Source organism: Piliocolobus tephrosceles, chromosome 5 (assembly GCF_002776525.5).
Source record: "Piliocolobus tephrosceles isolate RC106 chromosome 5, ASM277652v3, whole genome shotgun sequence".
In the NCBI taxonomy this organism is placed as follows: Eukaryota; Metazoa; Chordata; class Mammalia; order Primates; family Cercopithecidae; genus Piliocolobus; species Piliocolobus tephrosceles.
Genome location: NC_045438.1, coordinates 121,392,484 through 121,408,145, shown reverse-complemented (window position 1 = coordinate 121,408,145; position 15,662 = coordinate 121,392,484). Strand labels below are relative to the sequence as shown.

At 38.5% G+C, this 15,662-nt stretch overlaps 1 protein-coding gene across 1 annotated transcript in view; it reads left to right on the top strand.

Moving 5' to 3' along the window:
* CD2AP (CD2 associated protein) overlaps nt 1–15,662 on the top strand; it is a 156,819-nt gene that overhangs the window by 15,279 nt on the left and 125,878 nt on the right. The window contains exon 2 of the mRNA XM_023212978.3: nt 9,506–9,666. Within this exon, the coding sequence (XP_023068746.1) occupies nt 9,506–9,666 (161 nt within the window). The remainder of the gene's footprint in view (nt 1–9,505; nt 9,667–15,662) is intronic.

Sequence of the window (15,662 nt, the reverse complement as noted above, 5' to 3'; positions counted from 1 at the left end):
TGTTTTTGATTTCCAGCTTTTCCTTCTGTTTCTTTTCTAGAGATTCTGTGTGCTTACCATATCCATTTTTTCTTGCATGTTGTTTGCTTTTTATATCATCACCCTTAATCATAGTTATTTTAAATTTCCTGCCAGATAACTAAAAAATAATGTGTTATATCAGAGTCTGGTTCAGATGCTTGCTTTGACTCTTTAGACTTGGTGTTTCTTGCCTTCTTAGCATGACTTGAAATTTTTTGAAGATTGGATATGTCATATTAGGTAATAGGAACTGCGGTAGTTAAATCATTAGTGTGAGGCTTTATATTTATCTGCCTAGGTGTTGGATTGTGTTTAATGTTTGCTCTAGCTGTAGGTGCCAGAGGGTTCACATTCCTGTAGTGTCTTTGTTTCTGTCTTCCTTGCTTTCTTTGGGTTTCCCTAAGAACTCTTTCTCAGATAGAATCTGCATCTTGCAGCTCTTTCAGCTGTAAATGCTGGAGCCTCATTGATGTGGTGGTAGCATGTGGGAGAGGGGAAATATACTATAATCTTAATTATTAAATTTCTGTTTTTTAGTAGATCGATGTCCTGGAGCTGTGGAGCGGACTAGAATCAGGGAAATTCCCATTCCTAGGTGGTGTAAAGCCCCTGACAGTCTTTCCCCTGGAGTGTAGGCCTTTGTTGCAGAGAATACTCAGGTTGTATTTCACAGTGGTTACTTTTCTTTTCCTCCTTGCCAGAACTATAAGGCAATCCTTCTTGGCTCTTTACTGTTAGAAATCTGGCAGTACCATAAAACCCACAAAAGTGTGGGGACTCCCCTATAGGACAGCATTCCCTTAGGAGTTTCCCACTTTCATGCTATTCCACAGTCAGCCTCCAGCAAGTCATCAAAATTACCACTTAAGTGTTTGTACTAGATTGAATTTTTGTCCCCAAAAAAGGTATGTCTGAGTCTTAACCCTCCATACTTGTAAATGTTACAAATTTACAAATAGTTGGCTGGGCATGGTGGCTAACGCCTGTTGTAATCTCAGTACTTTGGGAGGCCAAATGGGAGGATCCCTTGAGCCCAGGAGTTTGAGACAAGTCTGGGCAATATAATGAGACTATGTCTCTACAGAAAAATTTCAAAAAATTAGCCAGGCATGTTGGTGCATCCCTATAGTTCCAGCTACTTAGGAGATTGAAGTGGGAGGAACACTTGAACCTGGGAGGTGGAGGTTGCAGTTAACCGAAATTACTCTACTGCACTCCAGCCTGGGTGACAGAGTAAGACTTTACGTCAAAAAAAGAGAGAGAAATATTGTCTTTTCAGATGTGATTAAGGATTCAGAGGTGAAGAAATTCTAGAAATTCTTAATAAACTGAATGATTAGTGTCCTTGGAAAAGAGTAAGGAGAGGGTGAGATTTGAGATGGAGACATAACAGTGGAACGGTCATGTCAAGATGGAGGTAGAGGTTGGAATTATGTAAGCAAAGGAATGCTAAAAATTGCTGGCAGCCACGAGAAGCCAGATAAGAGGCATGGAGTGATACTTCAGAGTCTCCAAAAAGAACTAACCCTGCTGATACCTTGATTTTGCCCTCTCGCCTCCCGAAATAGGAGAATAAATTTCTCTTCTTTCAAGCTACCCACTTTGTGGTGGTTTGTTAGAATGCTCTAGGAGACTAATAGTGTTCCTGCTAATTTATGGCTCCAGCAGCTTCTACTCCAGGTAATAAATAGAGCTCGTCCATGACTCTCTGGCTTTACCTGCTTCCTCTCCATATCTTTAGGTGGTGGTTTGCTCTGTGTCCTCAATTTTCTAATGGATCCAAGGAAATTAATTGATTTTCAGTTGGTTTAGCCTTTTTCTTGTCAGGATGGGAGTGATAACTTTAAAGCCTTTTACTTGTTGGAGCTGAAACTGCCAGTCGAGTATTTTAAAAATTTGTTTGTTCTTTCTCCCCACAATTTTTGGCATTTTTATGCTTTTTCTGTTATTTTAGTGATCACTACATGCATTCTCAACTTATACAAATCTGATGTTAATAACTTTACTGTGTTATACCATACAAGGATCTTGGAACAGTTTTAACTCCCAACTTTGTTACTGGTTCTGTTATTTTAATCTTTCTGTATTTTTAATTTCCTATATGATGTTACTGTTTTTATTCATTCAATGTTTTTATATCTGTATACTTACTGCTTCTTTTGTTTTTGCTTTCCTTTCTACATTGCTGGTACTTCATATTGAATCTTTTTTCTTTCCTTTGCTCTTCTCAGAGAACATCCGTCAGAGTTTTCTTTTTGTGTAGCAAAGTCCCACTTCTGGTTTGTCAGAAGTGTCTTTATTTTTCTTTCATTTTTTTAAGGATATTTTCTCGGGCATAGAGAGTTTAAGATTTGTAGGTATTTTCTTTCCACACATTTAAAATACTAATCTGCTGCCTTCTGGCTTCACCCATTAGTCTAAATGTTGCTTCTTTGATAACCTTTGTTTTAAGATTTTCCTTCGTCTTTGTCTTTCACTTTTTGCAGTTTAATATTACAAACTTAATTGTGAATAAGTTTAAAAGAACAGGGAATTTAACCCTATTTACCATATGGCATTTTCTCTAAGGGAAATAAAATAGATTTTCTTTGACTCAATGAACTTCTTTTTTTTTTTTTTGAGACGAAGTCTCGCTCTGTTCCCCAGGCTGGAGTGCAGTGGCCCGATCTCAGCTCACTGCAAGCTCCGCCTCCCGGGTTTACGCCATTCTCCTGCCTCAGCCTCCCGAGTAGCTGGGACTACAGGCGCCCGCCACCTCGCCCGGCTAGTTTTTTGTATTTTTTAGTAGAGACGGGGTTTCACAGTGTTAGCCAGGGTGGTCTCGATCTCCTGACCTCGTGATCCGCCCGTCTTGGCCTCCCAAAGTGCTGTGATTACAGGCTTGAGCCACCGCGCCCGGCCTTCAATGAACTTCTTAATTATCACACATGTATGCAGTTATGTGGTGCTATAAATGTTTTTGCTGTAATATTGAACAAACCACTTTAATATTTGCTGCTTAAAAATCTTACCAAAGTAATTCTGCACATGATATACAAATACAAAAAATATTAAATGATTTAATAAACACTATTTCCTTGCCTCATTGTTCTCTGCTCCTATTCTCATTCTCCATAGGGAAAACACTGTCTAAATCTATCTGTTTTAATGTTTTGGCTTTTGTATTTCTAAATAGTTAGTTTTTGTTGTTGATTTTGGTTTATTTTTAACTTGAAAATATTTAGCTTATTTATAATCTCATGTTTTCTCTTTATCCGAACATAGTAAGGGTTTATACTTTTATTTCTTTTTCTAGCAACTAATAGAGTATTTGTGGACTTAGCACTTTTTATGATAATGATATTCATCCCTTTACTCTTTCCTTTACCAACCTCCCTCTCTCAATTCTTTTTCAGAATTATTATCCTTTATAATATCAAGGCTGTTAGTATTTATATTTTGTTCTACAGCCATAATTTAGTCCTTTTGTTTTGCTATATAATAATTGTCAAAGTTAAAATAATTACTTTCACATTATTATGACCATGTAGTGTTTTTTTTTACTGTGAAGCCAAGTAGTACATATGATGATTATATTTTTCCTTTCTCCTTTTTTGTTTCCTTTTCCTTTTCTTTTTTGCTTTACTTCCTTTCCTTTTCTTCCTTTTTTCCCTTTCCTTTCCCTTTTTCCTTTTCCTTTCCCTTTTCCCTTTCACTTTCCCCTTTCCTTTTTTCCTTCCCTTCCCCTTCCCCGTTGCCTTCCCTTTTTCCTTTCCTTTCTGTCCTTCCTGTCTTGCTCTGTTGCCCAAACTGGAGTGCAGTGATGTTTGCACCCTCCACCTTCTGGGCTCAAGCCATTCTGTCACTCAAGCCATCCTCTCACTTCAGCTTCCCCGGTAACTGGGACTATAGGCATGTTATCACCACTCCTGACCACATTTTTTTGATATTTTTTTGTAGAGATGGGGGGTTGCGATGTTGCTCAGGCTGGTCTTGAACTCCTGGGCTCAAGGGATCCACCCACCTCAACCTCCCAAAGTATTGGGATTACAGGTGTGAGCTGCAACTGCACCCGGCCAATTGCATTTTCAGCATTGTACAGTTCTTTGCCTTTCCAAAAGTTTCTAATCATCTTTAGTTTTTTTGTCCTTAACTGACTTTCCTGTCTCTCTGAGTTCCAGATTTATAAGGATAGCATACAATTTCAAAGTTTGTACCCCATGCTGCTTTTCTGTCAGATACCTCCTAGAACTTTTTGTCTCCTGTTTAGTATAGACTGTTTGTTCCTTAGATTTGTTGCACAGCTGCAAGTTTAGTGCTTATTTTATTCCGAGGTTGGTGCTACTATTTCTTGGATTTCATGTCTTCCTCTGTTTTGGTTCATATTTTAAGTTTGCTGGATAACATTATGTAATTTCATATGTGGGAGTTAATTTTCTTTATTGTTGAATGTGTGAAAATGTTATATCCTATGCTTGCCTGCTGGTTTGGCAGAGTATGCAATTAATTTTCCTTCAATACTTTAGTGACTTTTAGTTTTTCTTTTTCTAGAATCCAGTATTGCCAATGAGAAGTGTTCCAAAATGATTCTCAATCTTTTGTAGATGAAATTTTTATTTCCTGTCAGAGAGCTTTCTAGGATCTGTTTATTGTTATTATGAAATTTCACCGAATATGAATATGTTTTAAAATTTGTTCATTTCATTGGATTCCCTCAGACCTGTTTCCATTTGAAGATTGTTTTAGGGTTATTTTCTTGTGTTATTTCATGGTTAATTCCCCATTTTTTTCTCTTTCTTGAATTTCTGTTAATTGGATGTTAGATTGTGCCTTTTCCCTGTTTTCATCTTTTTCTTTGTGCCTTTGTTTTAACTGTTTTGGAACATTTTCTTGGATTTGTCTCCACCTCTTCAAAAAACAGTAAGATATTTTGTAAGACATAAACTTTAAAAACTTTAAAATTTTCTCACTTCTTATCTTATAGCATTCTGTCCTTTTAGAAACTTTACATCTCTTGAGGATATACATTTGTGCGTGTATTTTAACTCTTTAATTTTGAAGTAATCACGCAGTTGTAGAAATGTTAGATGTATAGTACAAATAATTTTTTTCCTGACTGATATCTTTCATACAAGTATTTTAGTGTGTATTTTTTATAAACCAGGACCATATCACAATACAACCATAACATTTAAGAAATTAACATTGATTTGTAATCTGTATGGACTCATGGCTTATTTTATTCAGTGGGGTATATTCTTTTAATTTCATTATTTTGATGCTCAAAATGGCCTGATTTGGCCAGTAAGAATCCTTTTGATATTGCTTCTCTGGGTCAGTTTAATACCATTTCATTTTTTTGACAACTTCCTTACTTTCTGGCACAACAAAATGTTCCAGGCTAATCTTACACTTTTCCTGCTTAGCCTTGGAATTGGCCATTTTCCTAAAGAGTCCTGATTTCTTTTAGTGGTAGGTGGTGTTTATGAAGTCTTGGCATTTGGTTTGCTCATTACCATTGGAATGTTGCTGGTTTCAGGTCCATTCATTGGACAGAGCTAGGGTGTATGTACATATGTGTGTGTGTTGATTATATGTGTATCTGTATATATGTACATGTATACATATATTTGTATCTGTTTATTTCTCCATGTTATGTATTGAAAACTGTTAAGTTCATGCTGATACTGCTCATTACAATTCAATATCACAGGATTGAAAGTAGCTTTTTCCATATGTTTGTAACTCCTTTCTCTGACATAGAGAAACTTGGCTTCCATTATCCTTCAAATATTTACAATTTGATTAGTCTCCCTGCATGTAACCATTCTCCCATCTCTGTTGTTACTCCTCACCCTTGCTTACCCTTTCTCCAAGTAGTTTTTCAGTTTATGATGGGTCTTTCATGATCAACTATTCTCTGCTCGTAAGAGTAAATAATAAATGGATAAAAAGCTAATTGGGAACTCTGTTTATGTGGGTAGGAGTTAAGAGTTTTGTTGTTGTTGTTTTTGAGACAGAGTCTTGCTCTGTTGCAATGGCGTGACCTCGGCTCACTGCAGCCTCTGCCTCTCGGGTTCAAGCCATTCTTCTGCCTCAGCCTCCCGAGTTGCTGGGATTACAGGCTCCTGCCACCATACACGGCTAATTTTTGTGTTTTTAGTAGAGACTGAGTTTCACCATATCGGCCAGGCTGGTCTCGAACTCCTGACCTTGGGTGATCTGCCCACCTCAGCCTCCCAAAGTGCTGAGATTATAGGCCTGAGCCACTGCCCTGCAGATGTTAAAAATTTTATTTTGGAATTAGCAAGTCAGGAACGGCCCATTGCTTTGGGGGCCTCTGAATTTCTCAGTATTCATTGCTCTGAGAAACCAGCATCCATAATAGCTGTACTAGTTTCCCTAAGCTATTTTTTATTTTTATTTTTTGTAGATTAACCCTTCAGTTTTTTGCTTTGGAAGGAAAATGCCATACTATTTAGCATTTTATCTCATTGAATTATTGTGGTTGATATAGAGATGGAGTAATTTCCCTTATTTTAGCCCTGCATGCATTTCATGTGAACCTATGTTTTCTGAATTTCTGGTGTTTTTGAGGTCTACAGAGCAGTTTGGTATTTCATTTATAGCTCTCAAGTTCTCTAGGCTTCCTCTTGGCTTTATCAGCTGTGCATCCACTTTCAGACATTTGTTAACATTTCTTGCTGGGTCCCTTAAATCATGTTAGGATGTTTTCAGCTGCAAATAGAAATCCTGTCTAAAAAGTTAAGAAAGTACTTCATGCAATGAATCTGAAGGTGTTATAGTTAAAGGTGGTTAAAGTTTGATGAATCCAGCAAAGATCCAGGTCATTTTCATCTTTTTTCTCATTCATGTTAATCAGGTATATGCTGTTCTTCTGGTCTCAAGTGGTTATAGCAATTGGGTATCAAAGTCTCATTAAAGAACATTCAAAGTCTATAGGAGGCCATTCCTTCCTTGTTTTTTTTGAGATGGAGTCTCGCTCTGTCGCCCAAGTTGCTGTGCAGTGGCGCGATCTCAGCTCATGTCAACCTCCGCCTTCCGGGTTCACGCCATTCTCCTGCCTTAGCCTCCTGATAGCTGAGACTACAGGCACCCAGCACCACACCCAGCTAATTTTTTATGTTTTTAGTGGAGATGGGATTTCACCGTGTTAGCCAGGTTGGTCTTGATCTCTTGACCTTGTGATCCTCCTGCCTCGGCCTCCCAAAGTGCTGGGATTACAGGCATGAGCCACCGAGTCCAGCCTGTATTTTGGTTTTAAAGTCAAATAAAACCTTCCCAGAAGAAAGTTAGAGTTCATTCATCTTGGCTGGGCATGGTTGCTCACGCCTGTAATCCTAGCACTTTGGGAGGGTGAGGTGGGAGGATCGCTTGAGCCCAGGAGTTTGAGACCAGGCTGAGCAATATAAATATAGCCAGACCTCTATCTCTATTAAAAAAATGAAAATGAAAAGAATTCATTCATCCCATGCTTATTTGAAAACCATTCACTGTGTATGTTTAATTGTATGTGATTAAGGTTGCTATACGTAGACTATCTCTAGACCTTTGCCTCTTTGGAAATTAGATATCCTGGCACTTACTCAACTGTAGTTGTCATTTAAACACAAGATTTTTCCGCTGACCTGATTGTACTTAGTGTCTGAACAGTACATACCTAGACTAGTGAATATGTAACCCGCTGGGGCTGAGAGAATCTTCGCCTGTAAAATACAGGGTTTTCAAAATACTGAACAAAATTAAGGTTCTGTGAGAAAGGAAGGAGGGGAATGGGCAACGTGGGAATGGCTCTTGGTTTAACAAACTACAGTGTCTGACCATACTCACTTTCCTTTTTTTTTTGGTGTTTGTGGTTGTGATTGTTGTGGTTGGTGTGTGTGTGTGTATTTTCTTTTTAATCAGTCTTGTAGAGGAAGAAAAGATGAATGGGGATATATAGTCTGCTATCTTGAGCAGGAAAGCTGTTAATGCTTTTTAAAAATTGAACCTTGTAAAATACTAAAAATACGCTTATGTGATCCTGTAATCTAAAATCCTGTTATTAAAAGAGGTAAATTAAATATATATTAATCTTCACTTTAGAGTTTGTTTTCTGTTTTTACATACAGTAGTAACACAAACTTAGTAGTTTAGAACTATATGTATTTATTAGCTAATAGTTTCTGTGGTTTAAGAGTCTGGGCATGGCCAGCTGGGTCTTCTTCTAGGTTGCACTGAAGATGTTGGCCAGGGTTGGGTTCACATTTGGGGCTCTACTGGGGAAGGGTCTGCTTCCAAGCTCATGTGTTCGTTCGTATCATTCATTTACTTTTGGGTTGTAGGAGTAAGGGCCTCAGTTTCCTGATGTCAGTCAGAGACCTCCTTAAGTTGCTTGCTTGTGGCCCTTTCTGTAGGTTAGCTTACAGCATAGCAGCTTGTGTCTTGAAAGCCAGCAAGGGAAAAAGTCTCCTATTAAGATATGCATTACAGCCTTAGGTAATTACATACAAATCATTGTCTTTGTCGTCATCTTTTTTTTTTTTTTTTTTGAGTCTGTTGCACAGGCTAGGCTCACTGATGCCTCGACCTCCTGGGTCAAGCAGTGCTCCCAAGTAGCTGGGACTACAGGCGCACACTACCATGTCTGGCTAGTTTTTGCATTTTTGTAGAGACGGGGTTTTGTTGTGTTGCCCAGGCTGGTCTCGAACTCCTGAGGTTTTTTTTTTGTTTTTTTCTTGAGACTGAGTTTCGCTCTGTCGCCAGTCTGGAGCGCAGTGGCGCGTTCTTGGCTCACTGCAACTTCTGCCTCTCAGGTTCAAGTGATTCTTCTACTTCAGCCTCCTGAGTAGCTCAGATTACAGGTGCCCACCACCACACCTGGCTAATTTTTGTATTTTTAGTAGAGACGGGATTTCACCAAGTTGGCCAGGATGGTCTCCATCTCTTGACCTCGTGATCCACCCGTCTCGGCCTCCCAAAGTTCTGGGATTACAGGTGTGACCCCCTGCACCCGGCCCAAACTCCTGAGTTTAAGTGATCTGTCTGCCTCGACCTCCCAAAGTGCTGGGATTACAGGTGTGAGACATGATGCCCTGCTGTCATATTCTGTTGGTTAGAAGTCAATCAGAGGTCACACTGGCAGTCAAAGAGAGAGAATTACATAAGGACATGAATACGAGGAAGTAGGGATCATGGAGACCACCTCAGAGTCTGTCTGCTACAAAGGATATGCATGTGATTGTAAGAGTGTCTGGTGGCATGAATTATGCATTATTTTTCTTTTGAGGCTCCCACTTAATAGCTGTGTTATACTCTATACTAAGGTATTCAAGAAATTTGCTGATGTAGCCAAATATCTAAAGTAATTGAAACAAGCCTTGCTGATGTCTTTGTGGTATTAAATATTGTTGCTAAATAGATTCTGTAGTTATAAGTTTATTAATATAGTTTATAGTATTTTGTGAATTAGATTTTAGACATTTCATTTTTCCCCCTTTTTTAGTTGACTATATTGTGGAGTATGACTATGATGCTGTACATGACGATGAATTAACTATTCGAGTTGGAGAAATCATCAGGAATGTGAAAAAGCTACAGGAGGAAGGATGGCTAGAAGGAGAACTAAATGGGAGAAGAGGAATGTTCCCTGATAATTTTGTTAAGGTAAATATTTTCAGTTAAATTTCTAGCTGTTGCTTCATAGGATTTAATCTTTAAATGTTAAGAAATAGATATACTTTTAAAATTAAAATGTTTTAGATAAATGTTTTCTTTGTAATATTTGAGAAAATACAGTCCAAGTACCTCTATAATGGATATCATTGTTGCTCTGTGTCCTAGTGGATAGTAATCCTCTATATATATGTTTGTGTATATATGCTTGTGTATGGTTGTGTGTATCTACCTGATTACTGATTGTTTTAAAATAAATAATAGCTTTCATTTGGGTGACACTTAGTAATTTATAAAGGAGGCTTGCTGTATATATTCTCATTTCAGCCTGTAGTATTCTTATGAAATAGTTATGACAGATAGTAACCCCATTTTAAATATCTTGGTTTTTAGATTGAGAGGTTAAGTGATTTTGTCTACTGTTGGTTAGCTAAGATAGCAGACTTTGAACTGAAGTCTGGGGCAGTTACCTCACTGGTCTTTTCATTGTTTTTTGTTGCTTTTCTGACAACAAAATGCATTTGGTCATACTTTTTGTGTTTCAGCATTGTGGCAGTTATCAGCCAAACTGTCTTCTTCACCTACTAGCAAACGTTCATTTTTTAGTAAATATTCTAGTCACTTCTGCCAGAAAACAATCTTTAGTACTCATCAATTACAAACTTATAAAGTTCTCAGTAGTCTAGGAAGAAAAAAAAGAGTAAAGAGTATCTGTATATTTACCTATCAGTTATAATTGTCTTGTTTTCTATGTATTAGTTTTCTTTTCTTTTCTTTTTTTTTTTTTACAAAAGAAAGGTTTATTGGACTTACAGTTCCACATGGCTAGGAAGGCCTCACAATCATGATGGAAGGCATGGAGGAACGAGTCACATCGTATGTGGATGGTGGCAGGCAATGAGAGAGCTATTTTGTGCAGGGAAACAACTCCTTACGGAACTATCGGATCTTGTGAGACTTATTCATTATCATGAGAACAGCATAGGAAAGACCTGCCTCTGTGATTAAATTACCTCCCACTGGGTCCCTCACACAACCTGTGGAAATTCAAGATGAGATTTGGTGGGGAAATAGCCAAACCATATCAGGTCTCACAAAGATTTCTTAAAATTGTAGTCATAGCATGATTTTGATGATTCAATTCAATTTTTTTTTTTTAAATTATACTTTAAGTTCTAGGGTATACGTGCACAACGTGCAGGTTCGTTACATGTGTATACATGTACCATGTTGGTGTGCTGCACCCATTAACTCATTATTTACATTAAGTATATCTCCTAATGCTATCCCTCCCTGCTCCCTGCTCCCCACAATAGGACCCAGTGTGTGATGCTCCCCTTCCTGTGTCCAAGTGATCTCATTGTTCAGTTCCCACCTATGAGTGAGAACATGCGGTGTTTGGTTTTCTGTTCTTGCGATAGTTTGCTGAGAATGATGGTTTCCAGCTGCATCCATGTCCCTACAAAGGACATTAACTCATCCTTTTTTATGGCTGCACAGTATTCCATGGTGTGTATGTGCCACATTTTCTTTCTTTCTTTTTTTTTTTTTGAGACGGAGTCTCGCTCTGTTGCCCAAACTGGAGTGCAGTGGCCAGATCTCAGCTCACTGGAAGCTCCGCCTTTTGGGTTCATGCCATTCTCCTGCCTCAGCCTCCCGAGTAGCTGGGACTACAGGCGCATGCCACCTTGCCCGGCTAGTTTTTTGTATTTTTTAGTAGAGACGGGGTTTCACCAGGTTAGCCAGGATGGTCTCGATCTCCTGACCTTGTGATCCGCCCGTCTCAGCCTCCCAAAGTGCTGGGATTACAGGCTTGAGCCACTGTGCCCGGCCCGCCACATTTTCTTAATCCAGTCTGCCACTGATGGACATTTGGGTTGATTCCAAGTGTTTGCTATTGTGATTAGTGCTGCATTAAACATACGTGTGCATGTGTCTTTATAGCAGCATGACTTATAATCCTTTGGGTATATCCCCAGTAATGGGATGGCTGGGTGAAATGATATTTCTGGTTCTAGATCCTTGAGGAATCGCCACACTGTTTTCCACAATGGTTGAACTAGTTTACAGTCCCACCAACAGTGTAAAAGTGTTCCCATTTCTCCACATCCTCTCCAGCACCTGTTGTTTCCTGTTTTTTTAATGATTGCCGTTCTAACTGGTGTGAGATGGTGTGGTTTTGATTGGCATTTCTCTGATGGCCAGTGATGATGAGCATTTTTTCATGTGTCTGTTGGCTGTATGAATGTCTTCTTTTGAGAAATGTCTGTTCATATCCTTTGCCCACTTTTTGATGGGGTTTTTTTTTTTTTCTTGTAAATTTGGTTGAGTTCTTTATAGGTTCTGGGTATTAGCCCTTTGTAAGATGAGTAGATTGCAAAAATTTTCTCCCATTGTGTAGGTTGCGTGCTCACTCTGATGGTAGTTTCTTTTGCTGTGCAGAAGCTCTTTAGTTTAATTAGATCACATTTGTCAATTTTGGCTTTTGTTGCCATTGCTTTTGGTGTTTTAGACATGAAGTCCTTGCCCATGCCTATGTCCTGAATGGTATTACCTAGGTTTTCTTCTAGGGTTTTTATGGTTTTAGGTCTAACATTTAAGTCTCTAATCATCTTGAATTAATTTTCGTATAAGGAGTAAGGAAAGGATTCAGTTTCAGCTTTCTACTTATGGCTAGCCAATTTTCCCAGCACCATTTATTAAATAGGGAATCCTTTCCCCATTTCTTGTTTTTGTAGGGTTTGTCGAAGATCAGATGGCTGTAGATGTGTGGTATTATTTCTGAGGGCTCTGTTCTATTCCATTGGTCTATATCTCTGTTTTGGTACCAGTCCCATGCTGTTTTGGTTACTGTAGCCTTGTAGTATAGTTTGAAGTCAGGTAGCGTGATGCTTCCAGCTTTGTTCTTTTGGCTTAAGATTGTCTTGGCAATGCAGGGTCTTTTTTGGTTCCATATGAACTTTGAAGCAGTTTTTTCCAATTCTGTGAGGAAAGTCATTGGTAGCTTAATGGGGATGGCATTGAATCTATAAACTACCTTGGGCAGTATGGCCATTTTCACGATATTGATTCTTCCTATCCATGAGCATGGTATGTTCTTCCATTTGTTTGTGTCTTCTTTTATTTCACTGAGCAGTGGTTTGTAGTTCTCCTTGAAGAGGTCCTTTACATCCCTTGAAAGTTGGATTCCTAGGTATTTTATTCTCTTTGAAGCAATTGTGAATGGGAGTTCATTCATGATTTGGCTGTTTGTCTGTTACTGGTGTATAAGAATGCTTGTGATTTTTGCACATTGATTTTGTATCCTGAGACTTTGCTGAAGTTGCTTATCAGCTTAAGGAGATTAGGGGCTGAGACAATGAAGTTTTCTAAATATACAGTCATGTCATCTGCAAACAGGGACAATTTGACTTCTTCTTTTCCTAAGTGAATACCCTTGATTTCTTTCTCTTGCCTGATTGCCCTAGCCAGAACTTCCAACACTATGTTGAATAGGAGTGGTGAGAGAGGGCATCCCTGTCTTGTGCCAGTTTTCAAAGGGAATGCTTCCAGTTTTTGCCCATTCAGTATGATATTGGCTGTGGGTTTGTCATAAATAGCTCTTATTATTTTGAGATACGTTCCATCAATACCGAATTTATTGAGCGTTTTTAGCATGAAGGGCTGTTGAATTTTGTCAAAGGCCTTTTCTGCATTTATTGAGATAATTACGTGGTTTTTGTCCTTGGTTCTGTTTATATGCTGGATTACGTTTATTGATTTGCGTATGTTGAACCAGCCTTGCATCCCAGGGATGAAGTCCAGTTGATCATGGTGGATAAGCTTTTTGATATGCTGTTGGATTCGGTTTGCCAGTATTTTATTGGGGATTTTTGCATTGATGTTCATCAGGGATATTGGTCTAAAATTCTCTTTCTTTGTTGTATCTCTATCAGGCTTTGGTATCAGGATGATGTTGGCCTCATAAAATGAGTTAGGGAGGATTCCCTCTTTTCCTATTGATTGGAATAGTTTCAGAAGGAATGGTACCAATTCCTCCTTGTACCTCTGGTAGAATTCGGCTGTGATTCCGTCTGGTCTTGGACTTTTTTTGGTTGGTAGGCTATTAATTATTGCCTCAATTTCAGAGCCTGCTATTGGTCTATTCAGGGATTCAACTTCTTCCTGGTTTAGTCTTGGAAGAGTGTAAGTGTCCAGGAAATTATCCATTTCTTCTAGATTTTCTAGTTTATTTGCATAGAGGTGTTTATAGTATTCTCTGATGGTAGTTTGTATTTCTGTGGGGTCGGTGGTGACATCCCCTTTATTGTTTTTTAATGCATTTATTTGATTCTTCTCTCTTTTCTTCTTTATTAGTCTTGTTAGCGGTCTATCAATTTTGTTGATCTTTTCAAAAAACCAGCTCCTGGATTCATTGATTTTTTTGGAGGGTTTTTTGTGTCTCTCTCTCTTTCAGTTCTGCTCTGATCTTAGTTATTTCTTGCCTTCTACTAGCTTTTGAATGTGTTTGCTCTTGCTTCTCTAGTTGTTTTAATTGTGATGTTAGGGTGTCAATTTTAGATCTTTCCTGCTTTCTCTTGTGGGCATTTAGTGCTGTAAATTTCCCACTACACACTGCTTTAAATGTGTCCCAGAGATTCTGGTATGTTGTATCTTTGTTCTCATTGGTTTCAAAGAACATCTTTATATCTGCCTTCATTTCGTTCTGTACCCAGTAGTCATTCAGGAGCAGGTTGTTCAGTTTCCATGTAGTTGAGTGGTTTTGATTGAGTTTCTTAGTCCTGAGTTCTAGTTTAATTGCACTGTGGTCTTAGAGACAGTTTGTTATAATTTCTGTTCTTTTACATTTGCTGAGGAGTGCTTTACTTCCAACTATGTGGTCAATTTTGGAATAAGTGCGATATGGTGCTGAGGAGAATGTACATTCTATTGATTTGGGGTGGAGATTTCTGTAGATGTCTATTAGGTCTGCTTGGTGCAGAGTTGAGTTGAATTCCTGGATATCCTTGTTAACTTTCTGTCTCATTGATCTGTCTAATGTTGACAGTGGGGTGTTAAAGTCTCCCATTATTATTGTATGGGAGCCTAAGTCTCTTTGTAAGTCTCTAAGGACTTGCTTTATGAATCTGGGTGCTCCTGTATTGGGTGCATATAATACCTAATGCAGTGTAAATGTTATGTAAATAGTTGTTATGCAGTGTCACAATTGGTGAGTCCGCAGTTGTGGAGCCTGTGGATGTGGAGGGCCAACTGTATTTTATTCTGCTACAGGGGTGCCTTGGAGATACTGCAGGTTCTGTTCCAGACCACCACAATAGAGCAAATGTCACAATACAGCAGGTATCTCAGTAAAGTGAGTCACATGAATGTTTTGATTTCCCAGTGATGTAAAAGTTAATGTTTACATTATACTGTATTAAGAGTTCAATCGCATTATATAAAAAAAAGCAATGTGGATACATTAATTTTAAAATATTGCTAAAGATTGCTAACGATCATCTGAGCCTTCAGTGAGTCACCATCTTTTTGCTGGTGTAGGATCTTGCCTTGATGTTGATGGCTGTTGACTTAGTGGTTGCTGAAGGCTGGGGTGGCTGTGGCAGTTTCTTAAGATGAGACAACAATGAAGTTTGCTGCATCAGTTTGCTCATTTAGTGAAAGATTTTCCTGTAGCATGTGACACTGATAGCATTTTACTCACAGTAGATCTTTCAAAATTGTAGTCAGTCCTTTCAAACCCTCCTTCTGCTTTGTCAGCTAATTTTATGTAATATTTTGAATCCTTCATTGTCATTTCAACAATATTCACAGTGTCTTCACCAGGAGTAGATTCCAGCTCAAGAAGCCACTTTCTTTGCTCATCCATAGGAAGCAACTCCTCATCTGTTCAAATTTTATCACAAGGTTGCAGTAATGCAGTCACATCTTATGCTTCACTTCTAATTCTAGTTCTCTATTTTCACCGCATCTACAGTTACTTCCCCCAC